Source organism: Phodopus roborovskii, unplaced genomic scaffold, assembly GCF_943737965.1.
Source record: "Phodopus roborovskii unplaced genomic scaffold, PHOROB, whole genome shotgun sequence".
Taxonomy (NCBI): domain Eukaryota; kingdom Metazoa; phylum Chordata; class Mammalia; order Rodentia; family Cricetidae; genus Phodopus; species Phodopus roborovskii.
Window position 1 is genome coordinate 24,444,795 of NW_026126567.1, and position 27,239 is coordinate 24,472,033.

General features: G+C 42.0%; 1 protein-coding gene across 1 annotated transcript in view; it reads right to left on the reverse strand.

The window, feature by feature from the left end:
* The window catches only part of Sybu (syntabulin), a 67,263-nt gene extending 44,140 nt beyond the window's left edge, over positions 1-23,123 (reverse strand). The window contains exon 1 of the mRNA XM_051202481.1: positions 22,865-23,123. Within this exon, the coding sequence (XP_051058438.1) occupies positions 22,865-23,108 (244 nt within the window). The 5' untranslated portion in view covers positions 23,109-23,123. The remainder of the gene's footprint in view (positions 1-22,864) is intronic.
* Between the last annotated feature and the right edge of the window lie 4,116 nt (positions 23,124-27,239).

Consider the following 27,239-nt stretch of genomic DNA (forward strand, 5'->3'; position numbering starts at 1 on the left):
CCCCGGGCTACCACTGTTCAGCCACTATATCACATGCCATATCCCTGTTCCTTCCATTTGCATGCCATTGCTTCAGAGCGAAGAAAAAAAAAAAAAATCACAACTCTTTCAGGGTACACATTTGCTTACTGAACCGGACTCCAGCAGTTCATACATCTCCACATTGCCCCGAGAAACTTTGCCTTGATTCCTATTCCAAAGCAGATAAACTCAAAACAAATGTTAGTAGAGCACTCAAAATAAATTACCTACTGCCTTTACAACAAGTTTCTTGTGAATCAGACCCATCCATTGTTTCTTTTGAAAGAACTGGGTCCAAGTAAATAAAAGTTTATGCTTTAAAATGTCTTTTTTTTCTTTCTTTCTTTCTTTCTTGAAATTAAGGGATTTATACTGGGAAAAGCAGTGTCAAGAAAAGCTTTAGAAACTATGGCTTATATAAATAGGAATTAGACATGTTTTGATTGGTTCTATTACATCCTTTTCATGTTAAAAAATTAAGTTTTCACAAAGCATCTTTTTCAGCCCCGGGACATCACAAGCAGCCGGGATCAAGTGCTATGGTCTAGATAAAATTTAGGGTACGAAGCTGGTGGCATTGTGGGACAGGCAGTAGCAATTTTTCAGCTGGAGCCCATGCTCCACCTGTCATCAGTATTTACAGCCTGTATCTCCAGGAGATGGGAATGAATATGCAAATCAATCTTGAACTTTGGGCACCTCTTAAAGCATTTTAATCTCTATCTACCATGGTTGGGAAAACAATAGTAATAGGTGAAGATGGACCTTTCTTAACAAATATGTATCAAATTCTGGCACTGGAAGGGCTCACACTTATTGTACCCAGTCTGCATCCTGGCGCAACTACAAAGAAGCCACAGGGAATTTGTGGACATCACTTCATTTGCATGAGAAGTCTAAGTAAATGCACAGGAAAAAAAAAAAAAGAATGAAAAATTCATTAAGTGCTTACAGTGGCCTATGCTATCTGCCTGCTCTGTACTGGAACCAACACTAACAAAAGAGTGTAGCTGTGAAGGAGTAGGCCTGTTATGTTTGCTATGGTACACAGGGCACACTGTGTCATTCAAGGAAGGGCCCAGCACTGACTTAGAACTTCATGTGCCAAAGACTCATCTGGTCACTTGTGGTACTGAGGGATTTCCTCTGTGTAGTGCTGAAGAAGTAATATCCTTTCAACAGGGCCTCCTGGGCTATTTCTCTGCTCTAACCAGTTTGGGCTAAGAGGATACTCATTTTCAAAACCCATGCAAATATCCTCAGTTATTGTGTACAATGACACTAAGAAATGTCAAAGCCAAGCTGCCGTCCTCTGGATATTTGGATTCAATTCTACAGTTGTGTACTGACACTAAGGTCAAGCACACATGAAAAAGGCATGATTATTGGAGAATAGAGAGGGGGTCAGTGGTTAAGAACATTTGCTGCTCTTGTAGGACCAAGGTTGTATTCCCAGTACCCATGTGACAGTTCACAATTGTCTATATACCTCTAATTCCATGGAATCTGTTCCTCTCTTCTGATCCATTTGGGTACCAGATACACACGCACACACACAAAACATTCTTACACATATAATAAAATAAATAAATCTTTTTTAAAAAGCAATGTAGCTATTGAATCCACTGTACTTTATTAAGGAGAGTGAACCTTGTTTCCCACTGCTACTGACTGCTAAACATGCCTGTTTAATCTACAGACTGAAAACTATGGCGTTTATAATTATAACATTTATTAGCATGAAGAAATTAATTGCAAATACTTCTAAATAATAGAAATGAGGGAACTATTTCTGGGCAGGAAATGGAAAACATCCTGACAGATTCAGATTGCTGGGAGGATGCCTGTGATAGGTCATGGCTTCAGGAGGAGACTGTAGTCAATCATTGGTCTGTGGGAGGAGGAGGGATTCAAAATACACACACACACACACACACACACACACACACACACACACACACACGACTCTGATGTGACTGAATGTTTACATTTCCTTTGACTCTAGGTAAGCATGCCTGGTCTAGAGTGCTTAATTAAAAAAAAAAAAAAAAACTATTAGCCAAAAAAGTTCAAGAGAGGGAAGGGTTTATTTCAGCTTACACTTCCAGGTCACTGGGTCATTGAGGGCAGTCAGGGCAAGAAGTCAAGCAGAAAATATGGAAGATTGCTTACTGACTTACTGGCTCATGCTCAGCTGGCTTGCTTATGCAACCCAGGATGACCTGCTTAGGGATGGCACAGTGGGCTGGACCCTCCTACATCAGTTAGCAGTCAAGAAAATGTTCCCAGACCAGTTTGACCAGGTGACTCTTCAGATGAGGTTCACTCATCTCCCATAAGTCTAGGCTGTGTCAGGTTGTCAATAAAAGCTAACAAGCAGAGCTCCTGTATTTTAAAGAACCAGGGTCACTTTACACAATAAAATTAATTTAAAAGTATGGGGCCATTTCCTTCATTGAGAAAGGATTTGAACTCCTAACTGGATGGGTCCACGATGGCCACTGATGGAAGTTAGGCAAAAGCAATCCTGCTTAAGTCTGTACCTAAGTGATAGCCACCTGCAATGAAGCAGGATAACTGAAAATTTCTATTTACTTAAGAAAAGGGTCCACCAAGCTTGCTGTCATGTGCCTAAAATCAGAGCACCTAAGATGCTAAGACAGGGGCCAGGGATGGTAGTGAACACCTTTACTCCCAACACTCTGGAGGCAGAGGCAGAGGCAGGTGGCTTTCTGAGTTCAAGGCCAACCAGGGCTACATAGTGAGTTTCAGGATAGCCAGGGCAATGTAGAGAGACCTTGTGCCAAAAAAGCAAAAAAACAAAGAAAGAAAGAATAAAGAGGCTAAGGTAGGAGCATTTTGGGCAGACACGGGGTGGGATTTGTGAATGTTCATTTATTTAGAATCCATCCATATGGAATGAAGAACAACGGAAAAACTATGGAGAGCCTCAGAAACCCTTGGAAGTCACTGCCTATATAAAGTATGGTAATAAATATAGAAATACACCTATAGAGTAGTTTCCACATTGTTGACTGGGAGAAAAGGTCTGTAAAGAGAGGCAGGGGAAGCTGGAAGCCTTAATGTTAAAATCCTAATTGTGTAGGGGAAACCCATTTCCCTTTCTAAGAACATGCAGTATAGTTAAAATTGTATGACTACCTACAGTTATTAAAAAACAGTTTATGTCTATGTATTTTATAAAATAATTTTAATCTTATTTTAAATGTGCTGTGGGAATTTACACAATTAAAGGAATTCTAAAAAATCGTGTGTTGGTAATTAACATTTTTAATTGCATTTTACCATAAATAGTAAACAAAATATTTTCTTGTAATTGACACCCAGATTAGGATGAACTATTTGGCCAGTTTGACTCATTCAGTTAAGAACTATACCAACAAATATGCTTTACTTGCTTTCTCTTTATCAAAACTCTCGTAAATATTAATGGACAAGTGCATTGCTATGCCATGGAACATTTTCACCTGGAGCTTGATAGAGTATCAAAAAAAAAGCTATGAAATACTCCTTCAGCTGGGGGTGGGGGAGGGGTGACTTGAGCACCAAAGAGAGGAATAAGTATAAGTGATCAATAATTGTCATATGAAAATCTATGAATATATTTTTACACACACAATTAAAGCAAGCAGAGAAAGGTCCTCTCACTGGAAATGGAAAGTTGTAGGAACTGTCCAGTAGGGGCTGCGATGTAGCTCAGTGGTTATCTAGGATGCACACTCCACCCAGAGTTTGATCCAAAGCACCGCATCAACTGGACCTGGTGGTGCAAGTCTGCAATCATGGCACTCAGGAAGTACAGGCAGGAGGATCACAAGTTTAAGGTCATACTTTCCTACATCACAAGTTTGAGCTCAGTTTGAACTACATGAGACACTGACTTAAAGAAAAATTGTCCATTAAAAGGAAACAATCATCAGATACGTTGACTTCAAAAAGTGATTTTGCTATTCTGTATTTCATTCAGTGAACCTAAAATCTCTTAATGGTTTTGAAAGATCTTTTCCCCTTTTACAGAAGTTTTTGGACTAATGAAAGTAGGCAGGATAATAGAAAATTACTTTTATGCAACTTGTAATGAAATAATCAAATTGGGCTATGAACTGAGTGAATGAAGTCATAGACAAAAAACTAGGAATTTACAGCAGGAAGACATTCCCCAAATGTACCCACTTAGAACCACTGATAATGTGCTGTCAATCATGCACCATATGAAGGCATGTGACAAGGAGGAGGCTGGGGATATAGATATAACTCAATGATAGGGCACTTATCTGCCAAGTGCACGGTCCCCACTCTACAAACAAAGCATAGAAAAGGACCCCCATGAAGCATTCTTGACACACATTAAAAATAATTGTTCTAAATCTCTTCAACATTTTAAAGCTAATGTCCATCTTCCTGTTAAACCAGTGATTGACAAACGCGAGCCTGCAGGCCACATCTAGTTCTGAGTGCTTGTAAAAAATAAAGTGTTATTGAAATATAGACCACCTGCTTCTCTACATTGTGTGGGGTAGCTTACCAGCAAACATTGGCTTGGTTGCAATGTGGGCTTCCTGCCCAGCAAAGTTGGAAATATTCAAAGAAGTAAACAGATATGTTTGAAACAATTAGGGATGTTTCAGTGTTCTGTACTATGATGTTAATTCTGTTAGTGATTTCAACAATTCTGTGATTATATCAGAATATGTCTGCATGCTTTTATAAATGGTGCTGAGGAATATAAACAGACATAATAGCATGATGTCTAGAGACTTGCCTTAAAAAATGTTAACAGGGAACAGATGCAACTAATTAGGAACCACTTTTTAATCTGGATTAAATTGACAAGCATAAAATATTGTACTAGTCTGAATTTAAGTATGCTTTTAAAGTTTTGAAATATTTAATTTCTTGTTTGTTTTTATTTTGGGGGAGACAAGTTCTCACTATTGAGTCCTGGCTAGCCAGATACTCTTCATGTAGACAAGTCTAGCCTTGAACTCACAGAGATCCATCTGCCTCATGCTTAGTGCTGGGATTAAAGACATGTAAGACTATACCTAGCTATTTAATAAGCACTGTTTTAAATTAAGGTCTGTTCAAAATAGATAAGAATGTGAATTTTTATAGACTACTTCCATTTTATAGCGTATGTTAAGCTTCCATTTTCCCACTATTGTAAAAATAGCTTTTACTACTTCTTACAGATATAATTTTAGCCAAAACTTACTAGCATTTAGAATGTATGTCTAATAGAATTAACATTTCCATGAACTTTCAGCTACTACTTTATATTTATCTATTTAGTATCTTACTTAATTCCTGACAGTAAGAAATATTCATTTGCTTATAATTTTTCAAGGTAATAATTACAAATGTTTTAATGTCATAATTTGAATGTTGTTAGTAAAACTTTATGCCTTTCATATATTTACTTGATACCCTTCTTCTGTATCCTATGATTTGTTCATGCCTTTTTCATTTGAATATTAAGGCTTTCTGAGAGTTTACTTATATAAACTTGCCTTTAATATCCTATTTTAACATTTACCTTCATAATGTTTTGAATATTCAAATATATCCTAATTGTCAAGTCTCTGCATATATCCATTTGTATTTTCCTATTTTTATAATGATATTTTTTATTTAAATTTGGAACAAGCTTGTTTTTACTTGTCAATCAAAGTTGCCTCATACTCCCCTCCTGCCCTGTCCTCCTCCAACCCCTGTCCCATCCCCTTTCTGCTCCACAGGGTGGGTGAGGCCATCCATGGGGGATCTTCAAAGTCTGCCATATCATTTGGAGCAGGGCCTAGGCCTTCCTCCAATGTGTCTAGGCTCAGAGAATTCCTCTATGTGGAATGAGCTCCCAAAGTCCACTGGTGCATGAGGGCTAAATACTGATCCACTACCAGAGGCCCCATAGACCGCCCAGTCTCCTAACTAACACCCACATTCAGGGAGTCTAGGTAGGTACTATATTGGTTTCCCAGGTATCAGTCTGGGGTCCATGAGCTCCCCCTTATTCAGGTCAGTTGATTCTGTGGGTTTCTCCAGCCTGGTCTTGACCCCTTTTCTCATCACTCCTCCCTCTCTATAACTGCATTCCAGGAATTCAACTCAGTGTTTAGCTGTGGGTGTCTGCTTCTGCTTCCATCAGTTACTGGATGAAGCTCTAGGATGGCAAATAAAGTAGTCATCAATCTCGTTATCAGGGAAGGGCATTTAATGTAGCCTCTCTATTATTGGCTTACATTGTTAGTAGGGCTCATCCTTGTAGATCTCTGGACATTTCCTTAGTGCCAAATTTCTCTTTAAACCTATAATGGCTCTCTATTATGGTATCTCTTTTCTTATTCTCCTCTTCCCCTGACTCAAACTTCCTGCTCTCTCATGCCCTCCTCATCACTCCTCTTCTCCCCTACTCTTTCTCTTAACTCCCTCTCCCCTCCTCCCATGCTCCTAATTTGCTCAGGAGATCTTGTCCCTTTCCCCGTCTCAAGGGGACCATGTATGTCTCTCTTAGGGTCCTCCTTGTTTCCAAACTTTTATGGCAGTGTGGATTGTAGGCTGGTGATCCTTTGCTCTGTGTGTAAAATCCATATATGAGTGAGTACATACCATGTTCCTCTTTTTGTGACGGTTACCTCATTCAGGATGGTTTCTTCTAATTCCATCCATTTGCATGCTATTTTCATGATTCCACTGTTTTTTTTTTTCCTGCTGAGTAGTGTAATTGTACCACATTTTCTCCATCCATTCTTCAGTTCAGGGGCATCTAGGTTGCTTCCAGGTTCTGGCTATTACAAATAATGCTGCCATGAACAAAGTAGAACAGATGACTTTGTTGCATGAATGTGCATTATTTGGGTATATGCCTAACAGTGGAATTGCTAGATCTTGTGGTAGACTGATTCCCATCTTCCTGATGAACCACCATACTGATTTTCAAAGTGGCTGTATGAGTTTGCACTCCCACCAGCAGACCAGCAGTGGAGGAGTGTTCCCCTTTCTCCAAATTCTCCACATCTTCTCCAACTTTTTTTTTTTTTTTTTAGCCATTCTGACAGGAGTAAGATGGTATCTCAAAGTTGTTTTGATTTGTATTTCCCTGTTTTTTGTGAGTGTAATTAACTTACTTGGGTTGGAGTTTTCCTTCCAGAACCTTTTCTAGGGCTGAATTAATTGATATGTATTGTTTAAATGTGGTTATTTCATGAAATATCTTGATTTCACCATCCATAGTGATTGAAAGCTTTGCTGGGAGTAGTAGTCTGGGCTGGCATCTGTGGTCTCTTAGTGTTGGCATAATATCTATCCAGGACCTTCTGGCCTTCAGAGTTTCCATGGAGAAGTCAGGTGCAATTCTGGTAGGTTTGCCTTTATACGTTACTTGGCCTTTTTCCTTTGCTGCTCTTAATATTCTTTCTTTATTCTATATGTTTAGTGTTTTGATTATAATGTGGTGAGGGGACTTTTTGTGGTCCACTCTGGTGTTCTGTAAGCTTCTTGTACTTTCATTGGCATGTCTTTCTTTAGGTTGGGAAAGTTTTCTTCTATAATTTTGTTAAATATATTTTCTGCAACTTTGAGTTGCTGGTTTCTTCACCTTCTGTACTTATTATTCTTAGTGTCCCATATTTCTTGGATATTTTGTGTTAGGGATATGTTGGACTTAAGATTTTCTTTGGTCAATGCTTGAGATTCTTTCTTCTATCTCTTGTATCCTGTTGGTTATGTTTGCATATGAAGTTCCTGATCATTTGCCCTTCTTTTCTATTTCCAGCATTCCCTCAGACTGTCTTTTTTTATTGTCTCTATTTCAGCTTTCAAACTGTGAAACTGTTTGAATTGTTTCTTGCAATTTTTGGTTTACCTTTTCTTCCATTTCTTTAAAGGATTTTGCCATGAAGTTTTTTTAGGGTCATTGTCTTCTGCTTCATCTGTATTAGGATGTTCAGGTCTTGCTGGGGTGGTATCAGATTGATCATCTTTCTGTTGTTGACTGTATTCTTATACTGTAGTCTACCCATCCCTTCTTCCAGTGCGTACCAGTAGGGTCTCTTCCTTGCCTGGTGGGTACAAGACCAAGGTTCTATTCTAGTGTACGTAAGCAGGTCCAATACTCTGATGGCTCTCCTTTTCCAGTAGGTGGAGCTGGGACTAGGGCACTGGCAGACTCTGGATGGGCTGGACCACTGGGTTGTGTTACCCCATGTGCAGTCCCCAGTCCCCAGGAGTCTCTGAGCAGGGCCCATTTGTATTGTCTTTCAATAATTTTTATACATGTTTAGACTATCTTTATTATTCTTAAGATTGACTAAATAAAGAACCATAATATTTTCTAGATATCTGTAGTTTCATTTTTCATTTTTATTAAATCTTTCTAGAATTCAATACCAAGTTCAGTGTCAATTTTAGATATTACCTATTACTTTATTATATTTTTAGGAAATCAGTCACTCTAATATTTTTACATAGACATTTGAAAGAAATAAATATTCTGAAAGAAATTAATTTATATATTTTAAATCTTAATATCACCAAAATGTTTACATGTACGGATGGATTTGTGTTACAAATTTCTTGATATTTAACTAATGTGCCAAACAACTAGTATCACCAAACATATTCAGTAACAACTATGATGGCCAAGCCCTACTTAAATGCCCTTGCACCAATTACTTAGAATTGTTAGATAACTTACAATAGTAAACACCAGCTCTCAGAGCTGGGTGTGGTATCACAGGCTTTGAATTCCAGCTATGGAGAGGTAGAGTCAGGTGGATCTCTAAGTCTGAAGCCAGCCTGATCTACAGTGAATTCCAGGACAGTCAGAGATACACAGGGACACCTTATCTGGAGAAACCAAAGCAAAGCAAAGCAAAGCAAACCCACAAATTCTCAGGGATTAGAAATAAGACACTCTGCCAAAGTCTAAGAAATATCTCTCTAAACCTCCTGGTTCCCAGTTGCAATAGGATTTCAGAGCTTATTTGCTTTCCAAAATGTTAAAGTAGACAATTCCAGAAGACACATTTAAATTTGACATCAGTTAGAAGAAAAAGCTACTTTTGTATGGTAATGTCCTGAGACTTTCAGTTATACTTTTGCCACTCAATATTTAGTTATCTAAGGTCCGTGGGGTGGAGGTGGGGGGTACTGTCATTGTAAGGGAACGTTACTTGGAATTATATGAATGCTGCTTCAGTCTCACAAAAAAAATATTAATTTACATTCATTCAGCATGCTTATTGAGTACCTATCATGTGCCAGATGCTGCTAATACAACTGCTCCAAATACCGTATTTTTGAAGACATTTTGATGAATGTTTATAAAATACCAACGCTGGCATTCATGATTAATATCAACAATGTCTAACTCTAGCCACACCATGCCCTGAAGGGACAGAGGTGAGGCAAGAAAGTAGCACACTCATGGTTATCCTGTAATTCTAATAATGTCTTAGAGATGGAGATTCTGGGGCTCTGAGAAAAGAGGAATTTCCTGCTCACAGAGACCCAGTAGCTGACCCAGCATTGAATGAAAAAACATGTCTCTGTTAAAAATCACCATACACTTTTTCCTTTTCATGTTTTTACTTGCGGCAGTTCTCAGAATGCTCAAATTAAAAACAGACAAAGCAATCTGTCAGAAAGCAGTCATCCCATAATAAGCAGACCACAAAAATTTGAGGCAAGAAATGCTTCCATATTTCTGTGATGGCAGTGTTCTTGCCTCCCTCCACACATGGAGACTTTGCCCAGAAAGCATCCATTTTCACTCCATGATGCAGTAGAGAATTTTGAACTTTTACTTATTCACTTAACATTAGCATCTTTTCATAGTAAGAACTCACAAATGTGTATGACTCTACACTAAGTTTGCTTCATAAACATACCAAGTATAATTGTCATCATGTGTGCGGTGTTGAGATTTAACAACCTCATCAGTCCGCCCTCTCTGATCACAATCATTGATTTCCTACTGGCTGTCAGGTATTCTCTATAGATGCATGATGAGCAACACTCAGAGCTTTCCCCTGGGGAGTTAGCGTTGCATCAGTGAGAAGAGACAGCAGACGAAGAACAAGTAGAAGACTATGTAAAGAGGGTACTTAGGAGTGTAATGTTCTGTTAATGAAGCACACTGGGTGGCATTATAGACACTAAAAGGTAGGGGACCCTCATTAGATAGCTTGTCATGGGAAGCTCCTAAAGATATAATTTAAGTTGAGATATGAGAGTGGGAGGGTCAGAGACAGAGAGACACAGGGAGACAAAGTCAGAGTAAGAGAGAGAGAGAGAGAGAGAATATAGTTAGGTAAATTAATTCCAGCAAAAGAAATAAGAGTGTTAAAAAGCCTTCTGAGGTAATAAAGGCTATGGCACCTTAAGGAAAGTGACAGGTGGCTGATGGGGGACAATGGATACTACTGAGGTTGGAGGAAGGCTGAAGCTCATGCCTGTGTAAGGCTCAGGAATTGCTAAGCTCATCTCAAGTTTCTCAGCGCATTAAACATGAAATGACACAAATGTGATTTGTGCTGATGAAGAGCGGGCTCAGTTAGTGGTGCTACATCTAGATGCTAAGGGCTAAGTACTGTTTTAAGCACTTAATACAGACCTTTACTAATGTGGTCCAATGTCCCTCTCGGGTAGTCACTATTGTCAGCACAGCTTCCTGGGAACATACAAGACTGGCGCGGTTCCAAACTTTTAATTAATGAGTGGGTAAAGCCACGGTCTGAATCCAGATAGGAAAGGCTCAAGTCTCTCCTTCCACACTGTGCTTTGTGCCTGCTTTAGGAACAAAAGGTCAGAGGCAAATAAACCCACCTATAGGCCACTACTGCAGTAGAAATGAGAAGCAAGAGTGCCCTGATTGGGATGATAGTAGTAAAATTAAGAAAAGTAGATGTAGCTAAAATATATTTGAAAAAATAATGGAAAACATTTATGACAATGAAAAACGGGAAAGAAACAAAATTATAGTCTATGTGTTTTTCCTTGAAGAAGGAATACAGCAGCTCATTCCTGGATGAAAAAAAGAAATGTGTTTATGAGTATGTCCACAGTGAAATAAAATATTCTGATTCTGCTGTGGTAAAATTGAGGGATGGATTAAAGACAGCATTACTATGTGGAACAGAGACACTTGGGTGACTGAACCTCAAAGCTCAAGGATGAGCTGAATATTATCACACAGGACAAGAATATAAAGACACAAACTAGATAAAACCCTTGGGGTAAATCAGGAAGAGAGAACAGGGTGGCTAAGGAATGACCCGACAGGCTGGAGGTCCCCTGGGAAGGGAGGGCCTCAAAAGCTAAGGAGGAAGATTCCTGAAGTGTGGCAGATGAGGGGATAAAAGGCTTGCCAGCATGGCCATTTACATGCTCGTTGAGGGCAAATTGTTGAGACAAGAGTTCTGGTGACATGTAGCAGGGAGGAAGAGCAGAGGGATGGGGTGGTAGCTGCAGAGGGAAAGAGCAAGGAGGGCTTTGTTTTTCTTAATGCTGGGTGACTCTGTGATGCTGATGGGCATGGCTTGTCTAAGTAACTCAGATGAAGACCTCAGCCTCAGCCTTGTGACCTGTGTCTCCCGGAACGAGTGGAGATTGGGGTCATTATTTAGTGGACACTCCTCTTGTTTCTTGGAGACAAAAATAATCATCTCACATGCGAACATTCCCAGGATTTCTGAGCTAGTTCGGAGCCCTGGGTTCTCCCTTAAAAGTCCCTGGGTGAAGTACTGGGCAGGATAAGGGACTACACGGGAGAATAGTCTGTTCATTTTCTCAGACAGAGGACCGGGAGCATTGTACAAAACCAGGACCTGTGACTTGGTTTCCCCCCAAGACTCATGTTGCTTAACTTGTCCCTGGAAAAGGAATCTTGAAGGGGAATATTATAGCAAAACATGTAATATACTACAAGGTACACCCTTACCTAGATGTTCTGGGGGGGGGGAGGGAAGGGGCTAAAACTAGGAAGTTGGAGAGGTAGGTGAGCTTGGAAGGGGAATGCTGAATCCAGCTGTCCTGAAAGCTATAGACCAGTGGTTCTCAGCCTTCCTATGCTGCAATCCTTTAATACAGTTCCTCATGATGTCCTGACCCCAACCATAAAACTGTTTTTGTTGCTACTTTATAACTGTAATTTTGCTACCATTATGAGTTGGAATGTAAATATTTGATATGCAGATGGTCTTAGGTGACCCCAAAGAGGTCATGACCCACAGGTTGAGAACTGGTGCTTTAGGCAGTAACCAATCCTTCTGAACTTCCTTCTCTTTAGCAAGGTGAATTTATTTACCGTTTCTAGCTCATAATATTTTCAAGGCTCAGATTTTCTGTTTCCTTCAAATAAAAATAGATGGAAGTGTGTGGGAAGAAGGAAAGCTTGCACGAATGGGAGGGAAGCGAAAGAGAGTTAATTAAATCGGGAAGCCAGTTCTCAAAGTCTTCTGAACTCAGTATTAAGGAAGCTCCAAACCATTCTGGGGCTGCCTGGGTCAAAGTAAACTGTGCTGTAGGGATACACTTCCCCTTCCTGCTAGTTCTTATACTGAAAATCTAAAGACAGTGGTGGACAAAATAAAACAAGGCATAAAATAAAAGAGGAAAAACTGGAATGCCCATTGTATAGATTATCATTGACAATATTTGAGACTTGCTTTTGGAATCAAAGAATTGTTTGAGGTAATAATTTTGTGTTAAAGATTTTACTTTTTAATGATGTGTATATGTATGTGCCTGCAGGTAGGTGTATGCATATGAGTACAGGTGTCTGCCGAGGCCAGAGGTGTGGAGCTACAGATGGTTATGAGCCATTTGATGTGGGATCCAACACAGGGCTCTCCACAAGGACAGCAAGTGCTCTTAACCAATGAGCCATCTTTCCAGCCCTAATATATGCTTATATTGATGGACCCTACACCTTATATACTAGGGATGGAGACTAGAAGTTGGGCCTTGCTCAGGTCAAACAAATGAGCTACATAAACCAGCTTACCTTAAAAAAAAATGGAGGAAAGGGAAAAAGGAAAGAAGACACATGCTCCCAAGTAGTCTAGTCGCTATGACCATCATAAAGTAAACTCAGGATTTTGAAAGTTAGCTTCAGAGATGAAATATGCATCTACAGAAGAATAGTTTTGATAAAAGATGTTCCTTCATAGAGCATTGTGTCATCATACAGTGACATGAATGAAAGGTATTTCTTCCTGTTGACAAGCCAAGGGCAGGTGTGGCTACTGGCCAGAATGCACCTGCCAGAGGCCCTGCTACTATTGCCATTGCTCCAGTTTAGCCTTTAGAACAGTGCCTGTCCTGTAGCATGAGCTCTATACATATTTATGCAATGAATGAGCACAGCCTGTCAAGAAACAAAGCAAAGGCAATTTTAGAGATGAAACCATACCTACTCTGATAGATGCCTTTCCACACTTCATAAGGAACATTTTTGTCAGCTTTCAATTAAATTATAAAACGCCTTTTCACTAAACATAGAATTCCCACCCCACATGCCATGGAGGACACAGAAGGAAAGCTTAAGCTCCAAGGGGCCCCTAGAATTCTAAGAGTTGGGCTACTGTTTCATGTCTCCCCCCCCCCCGCCCATGTCTGTCCATGCCCACCAAAAGCAACCACTAGAAGACAGGGGGAAGACAAAGTGAGTTTTTGAAGAGGAAGAACCCAGGGAAACACCCAGGGAAGGAGGAGGGTTCTGCTGTCAGAATGGAGTGAGCACAATATGGGCTCCACCATAGATAAAACTTGTCACCATAGATAGAAGTGTACCTAGGAGTTTTATCTACTTGAACTTCCCTGTGTCTCCAATTGGCCAGCTGGGAGATAATATTTTCTGAGAATAAACCCACCTGAGTGTGAAGGGGAGTGGTGGCTGACATGGAGTCAGCCTGGGAAATACCGCGACAAGCACCTTCTGGCTTGTACTCCGAGCTGCTGTGTTTGCTCAGGGTTGTGCATCTGAGCAGGGAGGGCAGGGTTACTCACAGTTCCGTCCATATACCAAGCACTTAAAAGACTTTGGACTTGCACATACATTGATTTCCCGTTCTGGCATGCTACTCAAACTCACATAGCATCAAACCTTTCCATACTAGCTCTTGAAGGTAGTGTTTTCTGAATGTCCCTGCCTACCAGCCACCCACAGCACTGTGAGTGTAACTTCTCTGTGGAGCTTAATTCTTTTCCTATTTGGAGACACTGGGCTCCCCGACACAGGAATGTGACCTTAAGCGGACAAAAGCATGAACACAGACACTGAGTTTTTAAGCCTAGAATGACTAGAGCTGGGTCCCCTTATCAGTAGGCCTTGTAAAATAGGTGATAATCCATCCCATGTTACATACTCATGCATGCAGGGTTATAGGGAGTCATGTAATACAACAGATCCCTAGGCTCTGAATTGCCCTCTGTGCCCTCTTACTCCAGTCTCTATATATCTTTTCCAAACAGCCTGGGTCCAGAAGTATTTCATGTTTTAAATTTTCTCTGGATGTTGCAATCTGTGTGCAAACAATTGCAAGGTTCAGATTTTGGAGCACTTCAGATTTTGGTTAGGAATAGCTATCTGGCAATATACTTATACCCATATCCAGCCTTATGTATGCCATTATTTTTAGCAGCTCTCCCTTTTCCTTTATTGTCTAAAACCTTTATCAAGTACTTGTTGCCTGATAATGATCCAGTATTTATTTGTTTTATTTGCTTCCACCCCAGTTAAACTCTGGAGAAACTGTCTGAACTTTATTTGCCACCCTTATCTCAGGACACAGGCTCCAGCCTCCTGTAGTTTGGGTTGGGTTTCCCAACAATTTTCTACAATCTTTTGTCTGTGATCATTGATATCTACTCCTGGGTAACTATGACAACATCAACATCCACTCCTGGGTAACCACTTAATGCAGCTTTTTAAGTTTTATTTTTCATTATTTGCAGATAACTTATATAATGAGGGTGTCCAAGATGGTGTTGGCTCCCCTAGAGCTAGAGTTACAGACGATTTTGAGCCACGTGTTGGTTGTCGGTTTTAGAAACTGAACTTGGGTTCTCTGTAAGTGCAGTACTTGCTCTTGACCAGTGAGCCATCCATTTCTCTAGCCAGGGTCCACCTTTTTTCTAATCTAGCCATGGCACCCAAACCTGCTGGTCCCTTCCTCCAGAAACTCTCCTTCCTGTGTACTCACAGACACCACTGCTCTGGGCTCTTCTCTCTGAATGTCCAGAGTTGGGGGTGGGGTGGTGTCTTGGTTTCCTTCTCTGTCTGTGTTAAAGGCTTGCTCCCCCCCCCTTAAATGCAATAAAGGCTAAGATGAATAACTGATTTCTTCCTTTATCCAAATCCTGCTAGTAGTAATTGCTTAGTAGAAATCAGGATAGGATCTCTCCTTTCCCTTCCACATGCAGCTGGTATCCAAGACCTACTTGCTGTGGTTCCAAAATTCACACCTATCATTTCATTCATAATTGCTCATACTGCTGTGGTGGCTGCAGAGCCATGCAAGCTCTTCACCATCATCTCATGCCCCCATATCCACTGTCCATCCCAGAAACAGAGAGCGTTTTCTAAATTAGAAAACTGGCCATAATTCCTCCATACTAAAAACCCTTCATTGGTTTTGGAAGATATCTGAGAACTGCAAAATAGCAGCCCGGGAGCCACAGTTGGCTATTGACACGTTATCTGGCCCACAGAGTTAATTACAAAGCTGTATTGTTATGATTCTGAATGCCTGTGGAAGTATCACACATACCATCTAGTTTTAAAGTCCCCTCCAGTAACACTCCTTTATTGCTGGTGGGAGTGCAAACTTATATAGCCACTGTGGAAATCAGTGTGGCAACTTCTCAGAAAATTAGGGATCAATCTACCTCAAGACCTTGCAATACCCCTTTGCTCAATTATGTTCTTAGCAACATTATTTATAATAGCCAGATCTTGGAAACAGCCTAAATGCTCATCAATTGAAGAATGGATAAAGAAAATATGGTACATTTACAATATGGAGTACTACTCAGCAGTAAGAAAAAATGACATCCTATAATTTGCGGGCAAATGGACCAAACTAGAAAAAAACATCCTGAGTGAGGTAATCCAGACCCAGAAAGACAAATATGTATTCACCCATAAGTGGAGATTAGACATTAAGCAAAGGACAACCAACCTAAGATCTACAACACCAGACAACCTAGAACCCTCTTTCAGGAAGATGGAAGCAGATACAAAGATCCACAACTAACCATTGGGCCAAGCTCCTGGAGTACAATTGAAATGAGGGAGGAGCAAAAATATGAACAAAGGAGTCAAGACCATGATGGGGAAACCCACAGAATCAGCTGACCTGAGCTAGTGAAAGATCACTGACTCAGTTCTAACAAATGGGGAACCTGCATAAGATGGAACTGAGTCCCTTAATATAGGTGACAACTGTGTGGCAGGGACAACATTTGAGGTTACTGGCAGTGGGTTCCAGATCTAACACTAATGCACAAACTGACTTAGCGGAGCCCATTCTATATGGCGAGATACCTTGCCCAGCCTAGACACAGGGGATGGAGAGGTGCCTTGGTCCTACTTCAACAAGATGATGGGACAGACTTAGTAGACTTCCTAGGGGAGGCCTTGCACTCTCCATGGAGCAGATGGGAGGTAGGGTAGGGTGAGTGAGAGGAGAGGAGGGAGGGGGAACTGGGATTGGAAAGTAACAAATAAATTAATAAAAAAATTAAATCCCTTCCAGTGTTTTTCATAGTCTACGTCATTGATCTGATTCCTATATAGACACTTAATCTCACATATCAAGTGCTCTGCATGAATACTAGCCCTTCCCAATCTTGTCAAAGCTGCTCCTATCTCATTTCATGCTTTTAGTGAAGTCTGCTGATGTCAAAGTTTATGTTTATTCAGCATGCCATGCTAACAAATGTTGATTCTTTGAAAATTTGTGCTTAGGAAAGGATGAGAAGTCAGTGTTAACAGTAGTAATGGAACAAGCTCAACTTACAGGGTTGCAGTGTATATGGATAAGGGCAAAAGGGACAGGAACATTAAATGAGCACGTAAAAGGAACAGTATGGGATCACATCCAAGCCTATTGTTTAGGCATCTGAATTAAGAAAATAAAACGGTCTATCTAATTCCTGTGCTCCATTCATTTCTGTAGTCTTAGCACAACTCTTCAGCAAGCATCTATAAATGCCAACTGGGTAAGTGTGCATTGTCAGGATCCTGTAAAGTGATGGCTTTCCTAATACACTCAGCCATCAGTTTCTTCTCCTTTACTTCTTCCGTTGCAGCCATTGAGTGCCCGGGCTTCACTCTAGGTGTGCCCCATATACTCACTTGACATCTGCTGCAAGTCATTCTCATCTCAGAGAAAGAAGATGAGAGAACGAAAAGGGGAGGCACAGGCAGTAAATCCAGAGACTGGATTACATCCGAAAACAAAGGAAGAAAACCCTTTCTCCCACCTTTCTTTTCTACAATTTGGGCACAAGCTAAACCTATTATATAAGCATTATCATCACTAAGACTAAGTGGGCAAGGTGCTTGTCCATACAAAGTCAGAAACTGCAATTTGGGGGGGGGATATTGAAGCATTTCTTTTGCCACATAGCCAGTGGCTACATATCTGTGTATTTTATAATGAGATTTTGGGCATTACCTGCTCCCTGCTGCCTACATACTCTGACATGTCACAGACCAAAAGCCTGGGAGCGTGAGACTTCAGCATGCATGAGAATAATCGAGAAAGTCTGTGAAATGTAGATTCTCCAGCTCTTGAAATTCAGGATGACAGTCGTAGAAAGGAGCCCAAAAGTGTGAATCTTAAAGAAGAAAGGTCTTACTGAGGATTTCAAAGCAGACAAGATAATCTGAAACTGTTGTGATGAGAGCTTTAGGATGTTCGGGTCCTTTAGGCTGGGCACAGTCTTCTACCCTTAGATGTGGCTCCATTTGTTCAATGTGACTCATAGCTCCCCATTTCTAAGGGTTTTTAAACCACTGAATGGAAAAAAGTTTGTTCTTATCCTTCTCTGTTTATAATAACAAGAAATACTTCCTATAAGCCAAACACTCATAACCTATTCCACTAGGTATGAGGCCAAAGAAGGAAGCTATGTACTTATGTATTATGCCATAGTGTCTAGGCCCCCGGACTCATTCCCATGACATCCAGTTCTTAGGGCCTTTGTTTTTCAGCTGCCAGCAGGTTGGCAGTCATTCAATGATGGTGTCATTTGGTATTGCAGCTGATGTCACTTGAAGCAGTATATCTCAATTCTAGTCATCATGTTCAAAGAATCATTCTACCCAGATGCTGACTTCCCTCAAGCCAGACAAACGCTAAGCACAACTATTTCTGCTTGGCACGGCCTGGCAAATTTCTGAAGGCTGTGCCACGGCTCAGCGATGTTAAGCAGGTTATAATTTGCCTTAATTGTTCTGCCACAAACAGCAACAACGATTACCTTGAGGTCAGCGCCAGTCCAAGATCTCACCCAAGCCACCATCAAAACTCAAATACTTTCTTAGATGGCAAAGAAAGTTTGAATCTGACTCTTTGGCATATGTTTTGCTTAGCAGGACTCATAAATGTGTCCATGTATCTCGCTGCCACACGCACATCTGAAACATGAAGAAATTATTGGTCTCCCACAAAACAACCAGTGTTCTCTATGCATAATCTGTTCCACCTGCCATGTTTACAAGGCACCCCATGGAGAACTAGCTTAAAACCCAGCAGCCCATCTGCCTGCAGTTCTATGGGGGTAATTATTGCCTCAACTGAGCAAGGGGTGAAGCACAGCAGGGTGCTAACTACAGCAGGTGACTGATGGCCATGCCTCACACTCACCTAAGTCAACCAGCTTTCCCGGTGGCAGCCAGGGTCATGATAAAATGACAAACAAGTCATTCATAACCAGAACAATGACAACAAAAAGCCCCAATCAAGTAAAAACCACAATCCTCCACCAAAAACAAAAATCAAAAGCAGACGAGGCCATGAATTTGAAAGAGCAAGGAGGGGTATAGGGTGGTCGTGGAGGGGTTGTAGGGAGGAAAGGGAAGGGGTAAATGATGCCATTACATTATAACCTCAAAAATAAAACATTTGAAGAATTAAGTAAATAAAATCAGCCTAGATAATACACAAATAGCCAGTGAGGTCTCTACCACTTCTTATGGGCATGTTAGACACAAGGAAGACCACCTGGGTAGAGGAATGGTGATGCTATATGCCAAAACTGTGCTCCAAATGAAACAAAACACTGGCTTGACTAGAATACAGGTACATGGAAGCTAGTGTTTTATTCCCACTAACAATATTAACTGTACTTCTTATGTATTGTTTGCATAAGGCTAAGAATCCACAGTATTCCATTTGCAGTATACAACATAAGACCTGGCCTTAGTTATCTCCAGCTGCAGTCAATGCCTAGGATAGGATATGGACTGTTCCAAAGCGTCTACGTTAGTGCTAGAATGATGACCACATATGAAAACACTCATGCACTGGTGAAATGCAAAGCCCGTGCTCATCTTCAAAAACTCCGCCCACAAGCAGCCACTCAGAGAAAAAGCTCTTTGGGGACACACCCCAAATGATTGGCCAAAGGTCACACACAACCCCTTCCCTCCGAAATGAGAGAGACAATCTACAAATTAGCATATTCTTATCCAGTCATTAAACGCTCCTTTGCCACTCTCCCCTGGGAGGAAGGAAGGGGGGGGGTAGTGGAATTGAGAAGGGAAAGGAGACCCTAGGTAAAGGGAATCAGGTCACTTTGGAAATGGTGTCGGACTTTTAATTTCACTGATGAACAAAATTAGTAAAGAAACATGGTACGGGCAAAGAGGAAATGGTAACAGTTCCCACTGCTTTGTCAAGGGTAAGGAGCATCTACTATGACATTTTTATATAAATAATAGCCAGCCTATCAAAATGACAGTCTTTTATATTGAATAATGTTTGCTGTATATAAACCTATTATCCTCTAAAGGTATGTTATTTCAAAAATCGCATATTTTAGATCAGATAGTGCTCTTTGCAATTAATGCTTTTGATACCACATTTGGGACAAAGAAAATGTAATTTTCAAATTAAATACTAGAAAGGACCTTTGAGTAACACCTTCCTCAGTCCCAAGTTTTAGAATTTGTTTAACTCCCCATGGTCCCTTCCCAGCAATGAATGGAAGAACTCATTAGAACAAACACTAATGTTGAGAGGTTCATGTATGGCTGGGAGCTGGTGGCTAACCACTGTTAAGTGTTCCTGCTTCGGTCTGTCAGATAAGAGCATTTTAAAACTTGTGCCAACATTTGTTCTTTGTTGTCTGATGTAACTGCTGTGACTAGGCAGCATGCAGAATTCTGTACTAGGCAGAATTTTGGCCTCAGTATCCCAGTGTCTGGGTTAAAAATCAACCATTGCCCCTGTTGGCTGGACATGTTTTCCATTCCCTACCTCGCTGCCTGTAGCTTTAGTGTTCCCCATAGAACCAAAGCCATTTATTTTCTACCTGCCTACTGACCTCCGAAAGCATCATTATCGTGCCCCCAAAGACCTTACTGCTGTCCATCTCAGTCAGTGCAACATTCAAAAGCCTTTGTATAGCTCATCAGTGCCCTGCAGGAAAGGTACATAAGGCAGGGGAAGGCATCAGACACAAACCTTGGGGATTTGCCAGAACAGGAAGCTGGAAGAAAGAGGGAAGGACTTGGAGTAGAAGGAACCCTATCTGGAGATAAGGCATAAGGCTAAAGATGGAAAGCCTGGATTGTGGGCACCCATAATTATGTGTGCCTGCCACTCAATTCTCAGCTAGTTAATGGCAGAAAGATCAATATCTCCTTTCAATTTTCATGTCTACCATTATGGTCTTCATGAGAGGCAGGTCTTCAGGGAAGAAGGGGTGTTTCCGGAAATGGGTCTAGGAGAGACAGACTCATAACCAAAATGAACAGCTTCATTGATTCGCCTTTATGTTTCATAAAATACATTTGTTCACTTTTCTGTTGTTTTGACTACTTGTCTTCGGACAAACACTCACCTTGAAGTCAGTCACAGGGGGTGCTAGTATGTGAAAAGGCTATTAGCAGGAATAAGCTTGGAGTCCAGTTTATACACACTCACCCAAGCTCATGGGAGTGAGCTCTGAATTCTACAATGGTGTTAAAGCTAACAACCATGGACCCACTGAGCTTTATGGTCATCTTCATCTCAGGAGGGCATTACATAGCCATGAATGAGTCTTCTTTGAACTAGATTTGTTCATTCAAATGAAGGAAATACATTTCAGAATGTAACACTGTGATATCTTTGTTTTAGAATGGAGAGGACTTGAGTGTCACAGAGAAACAACCTTTACACAGTAGATGGCTACATTCCTAAAATATAACTTAGGTACAAAATGGGGTCATTTTGTGAATGAATGCCATAAGGCCAAAGTAGCATTCATCAAGACACTTGGAAAGTTCAATTTCTGTTTTAAATATAGTGGAATGCTGCAGCCTGATAAGTTAGAGCATTGGTCATAGCATACAGATCCCCTCACCCTTTTTACATAAGTTCTTTGAGTAACTTTGAAATCTTTGTGCTTTTGCAAAACACCCTTTACCACCATCAGACAGTCAGTGCTTTATATTTTACCCAAATTCCTAATATTTGTTTAGAAATGACCCATGTCTTTTTAAGATAAATGCTTCAGTACCACAGGAGCCAGCATCATGTGAGGAGATGTGAAGAGATCTGTGTCCACAAAGGGTGTTATGGCTTAAACAACAACAACAAAATCCAACCAACCAACCAAACAAACAAAAACCCCTCTTCACTATGTGCTGAAGAACCATCAGAAAGTAAAGCTCTTTGTAAGCCAGCCTCTGTACTAGGGATACACTTAGGTGAGCAGTCTTCCTGAACCTAGCAGCAATTCCATCCATAATACAAATAACCTGAATTCCAAATGCCATAAAATTTTGAGTACTGAAATAGGGCCATCAGCCATGAATAGAAAAGTTCATGTAATAGATTACATATAAAAGATAGGCACATTCAACAAATATCTGGGACACACACACACACACACACACACACACACACATATATGTGTGTGTGTGTGTGTGTGTGTGTGTAATGAAACAGTGATGAGTTTTGTGTTCAGATTTTGCTCCTATCTCTAATCTCTCTCTCTTTCTCTCTGCACATACTGCAAAACTGCGAGAACTCAAACAGCAAACATTTCTGGTAAGGAATCCTCAACCAGTATTTATTGTCCCATTTTATTGCTGTAACAAGTAAGGTTTACCAAGCTTAAGCAACTTAATCAAGATCACACAGCATCTAAGTGGTAGGTCTGGTATTCTGGCCCACTCTGGGAATCAGTTCTGGCTGGTAATAAGCCTATGCTCTTATCCACTACTGTCATGGCCAAGCCTGCAGCACAGGCCTCCTTGGCCTTGACTTCATTTGTTAGAAGTTATTTTATTTGGGGTATTTCATAATCAAGAATACATAGAGCTATAGAGATTGTTAGTATGAAACCCAAAGTAACATAATTTTTAGATTTCATAAAAGAACACACTTTAAAGTTATAGAAAGAAGTTGAATTTTACATCCCAAATTATAAGAAATTGCCTGCCTGCACTGAACCAGAAGAAATTGCTGTATTGGTAACTTGTTACAGCCAGAGAGAGTCAGTGCGCATGTCATGGTGGGTGCAGAATCCTAGTTCTAGCTCTGGGGACAGCCCACCTGCAGGCCACATCTTCCTGCCACAGTGGCCCACATTATTACCCTACCTGAGCAGAAGCTGTTACTGCTGACTGTCCTCGCTGAGCGCCCAGAGCTGCTGGGGTTGAACTCTCGGCTTTCCTCCTCCGAAAAGGGAGACTCAGAGGCTGGGGAAACCTTGCTCTGCTGCTGCTGCTGAGGCAGATGGGGCCGCAGAATCAAGCGGGGAATCCGGCTCCTGGAAACCTCCTTCTCGTGATGCTGCACCCTCTGCTCCTTCTCCAGATTGGAGAGCCAAAAGAAAACAATCATTTTCTCTCTGCTCCTGCAAGACTGTTTCTGAGAGGTCTATTTCTGAGCCCCGGACCCTCCCAGTTGTACCCCAGTTGCTGAGCTCCCCAAGTCTCCTCTTTTGATCTATAAATAAAACAAGTGAGAGTCTGCCTCTCTCTCTCTCTCTCTCTCTCTCTCTCTCTCTCTCTCTCTCTCTCTCTCTCTCTCTCTCTCAGCATAATCGCCACCCCACACCTCCAAAGCCATTCCTGTCTCACCTTCTCATCCTGTCCTTTTTCTATCACGTTTGAGCCTGGGGTTTTCGAGGACTATTTATCACTCACAGTACACCCCTGCTTTTTTGTTTTTGTTTGTTTTTTTCTCTTAATTTCTTGTGTTACTCCTGGATTAGCTGACAACTTCACTTCTGCTTTTCTGTCTTCTCACAAACTAGATAATGGATCGTATACACTTATCTTTCAAATCCCCCCTCTTCCGGACAAGGTCTTAATTATTCATTAATATCTCGGCACACAAGGATGCTGCCAACAGAAAAGCAAACACATTCAATACCCAGGAAAATGGCTCCGCCTTTTACTTCACATCTAGCTTTTGTTTTCCCAAAAGGACAAGAAAAAAACTAAAACCTTGCCATGCTTTGGAAAAAAAAAAAAAGAGTAAAAAGTATATTTTGCCAATGTTTTCATGTTTTCCCTTTAAAAGTCCCATTTCTTCATAACCAAGATGGCTCATTAGGTAAAGGCACTTGGCCAGGCCAGCCCACATCAGTTTGATTGCTGGGACCCACCTGGTGGGAGAAGAAGATTCATGCAAAATTTTTTTTTTCTGACTTCCATACTTGCTGTGGCACCCACATTACCTCCCCACACCCAAAAAATACAAGTAATAAAAATGATGTTCTGTCTCCACCATTAGCTCATTTAATGGTTCTTTACACCCCAATCTTCAGCACAGACATTTATTCAAGTTCATCGGAACAGATAGGGAAACTGAGGCTGAAAGAGGCGAAGGCTGTGCATCATCCAGAAGACAGACCTTCAGACCAGTGCTTTAGGGGTCGCCACTACTCGCTCCCCCTTGTTAAACTGGATTCCCCAGGAAGAGCTACATTTTCCCCCACAAAATCCACAGTCCCTTCCAACCTCTTTATAACTGAAAGAGGGCTTTGGCTTAAGTAGGAAATGCCATTTCCCAACATGACCTCCTGCTTGCTTCCCAAGCTTACCAGGAAGGGTCAAGGCCAAATCGAACTCCTCTGAGAGGCTCCCCAGGGAAAACCCCCTGCAGCCCGGAACCTGGCTCAGGCATCCATGCTATCCTGGGGCTACAAGCCACACCCAGACTCCGGATCGTCCAGCCCCTCAGTCACCCAGGAGGTATCCCACGCCAGCCAGCCACTCTGCTTGGCACACTCTTGAGCTAGGTCACTGTCACACTGCAGTCCTTATTTCTCAGTCACGAATGACCAAATTCCTTTTGCATAACACACACACACACACACACACACACACACACACACACACACACACAACACACACACCCAGAGGCAAACACATGATACCAGCTCAACTCACAGCACCAGGAGCCAGGACTAACCCTCTAAAGTCAATCTTTTAAATCCTCATAGTAATCCCCCAAATCTCTTCCTGTAGTGTCACCTCCCCATCTGCTATAACCCCTCACCAGCGGATGACCCAACCTCAGCTTTCCTGCAGTCCCCGGACTCTGAACATCAGGGTCCATGTCTCACCTGGCTCTCCACTAGGTAGGCTGTACCCATCTTGTCTTTTGCTAAAGCACCCTCGGGACCTGTCACCATGCCCGCACACAGGGTCCCCTTACCTTGCTCTCTCGGAGGGGCCCCATCTCGCCGCTGCTTGCCGGCTCCGCACGCCGCCGCCGCCGCCGCCTTCCAGGAGGAGGCACCTGTGAGCACCGAGAGAAGTAGGAGACTGTGCTGAGCCCGGGGCTGCTTGCGGTGGCAGCAGCGGGTCCGCCGCGTCTCCGCCAGCGGTCGCGCTCGGCACCGAGGGCGCGCCCGCCGCCCCGCCCCGCCCCGCCGGACACGTGGTGCCGCCGCTCGTGGCCGCTCGGGAGGCGTCTCCCGGTCCCCGCCTTCACCTGCAGCCGAAAACAGCTGCCTGACATCTCCGCTCACCGCACCCACCCGGTTGCCCGCCACGTCCAGCACTCAGTGCCCCTCCCTCCCAAGCCTAGCCCGACCCACTGCAGTCAGGCTGGGGCTTATTCTCAGCATTGCCAGCCCAGATGTGCCCCCTCTCATTTTCTTTTGCTCCTGGTCCGGGATTGGCAGGGGGTATAAATTGGATGGGGAAGGTGAGAAAAGATGCGACATCAGATGACTAAGATGGAGAAAGAGGGAAGAGTGACCCTCTACACTCGCTGTCCCTCAGTGACCTCTAGGTTTTAAGTCAACACGTGATTCTTTACCAGGGCATCGCCTAAGGGAGATGGGGCGGGTTCCCTAGTCCTGAAACCCAGGCAAGCCAATGCTGCGGGACTGACACAGCATCTGAGCATCTGCGTTGCAGCAATTTCTTCCAAGGCTGTGGTTCCCCTTGGTGGGATTTGCATCAGAAGGGCTTAAGGTGGCAGGGAAACACAACTGACACCAAGAAGCAGAAGGCTTCCCACACACAGGCTTCTTAACGGAGCAGACTGCTCCCTGGCTACACCATGAAGGCCCCGATACAGGCTGTAGAGGAGACTGGACACCTGTACTTGGGACCCAAAGTGAAGCCAGCACACCAGACCCTCCAAGTGCAGACCCTTCTCCAAGTGCGTCCCTGTCAACACAAGGGATATTAATACCTACTAGAAGGCAGCTGGGAGGGGTAGAGAAGGCAAACAAAACAGCTGTATCCAACTGACAAAGCAGACTCTTAGAGGATGGCTAGATCAGGTCTAGGTGATCCAATATCTGCCTGCATATTTTATGTTACAGACAGAAAAAAAAAAAAAAAGAAAAGAAAAGAGGAAAAAAAAAAAACGAAAGAAAGAAGCATTTGTGGTGCAGCCAAATATGTTTAAAAAATCATAAAAAGTCTCCAAGGGCAGAAGAGTTGATAGCCTTGCTATCTTGCCTGGTGGCAGACTTCAACTGGAAAAATGACCTACACGCCCTTTACTCAATGTAGAGAATATTCCAGGTAATAATGTGCATGGTGAACAGTCGCCACACCCTAAGGTCCGGTGTGCAAGGGTTATGACTGTTGGTGACAGGACAACTTCCACCATCTCGTTCACATTCCTGTGAGTAGCAACTCTGAAACCCAGGAATGCACTGAGGTCACGGGGACCCTGAAGTTGAGGATTAGAGGAATCAATTTCTTGGTTTCTTAAGACCCCAAGAGATTGCATTCCACAAATCCTTATCTCCTTTCCATCTACTTAACAGAGACATAATCTTAGGATTCTCTGGCGGGGGGGGGGGAGGGAGAAGAGCTGATTAATTCATTCCTTTCTCTTCCCATAAGTGTCTTAACCATGGGCCTCACCAAGGTACAGCCCAAGATGATTCATACAATTTATTATTTCTAGAATTATATGCCAGGGCTTGTAAATGGTGAAATCGGGATGAACTATGGATTTCAAGAGTTGCTTCTGCGCTACCTACTGAAAATTGGTAATTGGTTGTAGGGGCCTAATAGCAGAAACTGTCCATACAGTTGTTCAAATTGGAATCTCAGAGGCAGTCTAACATACTCCAAACCCCTCCTTTGCTTTCCTCTTCTTCTCCTGTGACCAGAATCACTATTCATAGTGATGGAAACTCCACTTCTGCCTATCCTAGTAACAGGACTTGAATAGGACCACACTTGTCGACCATTCACACTCATTACCTTCCTTCATTTGGGGTCTAAATTGCTCTGAGTTCTTTCCATAGAGGGCCAGCTGAAGTTGCTCTGCTTCCTGTCTCACATCCATATTCTTTTCTAACCAATTAGTTTTTTTTTTTTTTTTTTTTTTTTTGTATTCTCAGAGCTTTTATGGAAATAACATTGCTCACGGCCTTCCTTGATTTTACTTGGTTGGAATATTTTTTTTTTCTGTTTGTTTTGGTGTTGTTTTATTGTTTATTTATTTGGGTACTGCTGGAGACTAAACAGAGGACCTTGTGCTTGCTAA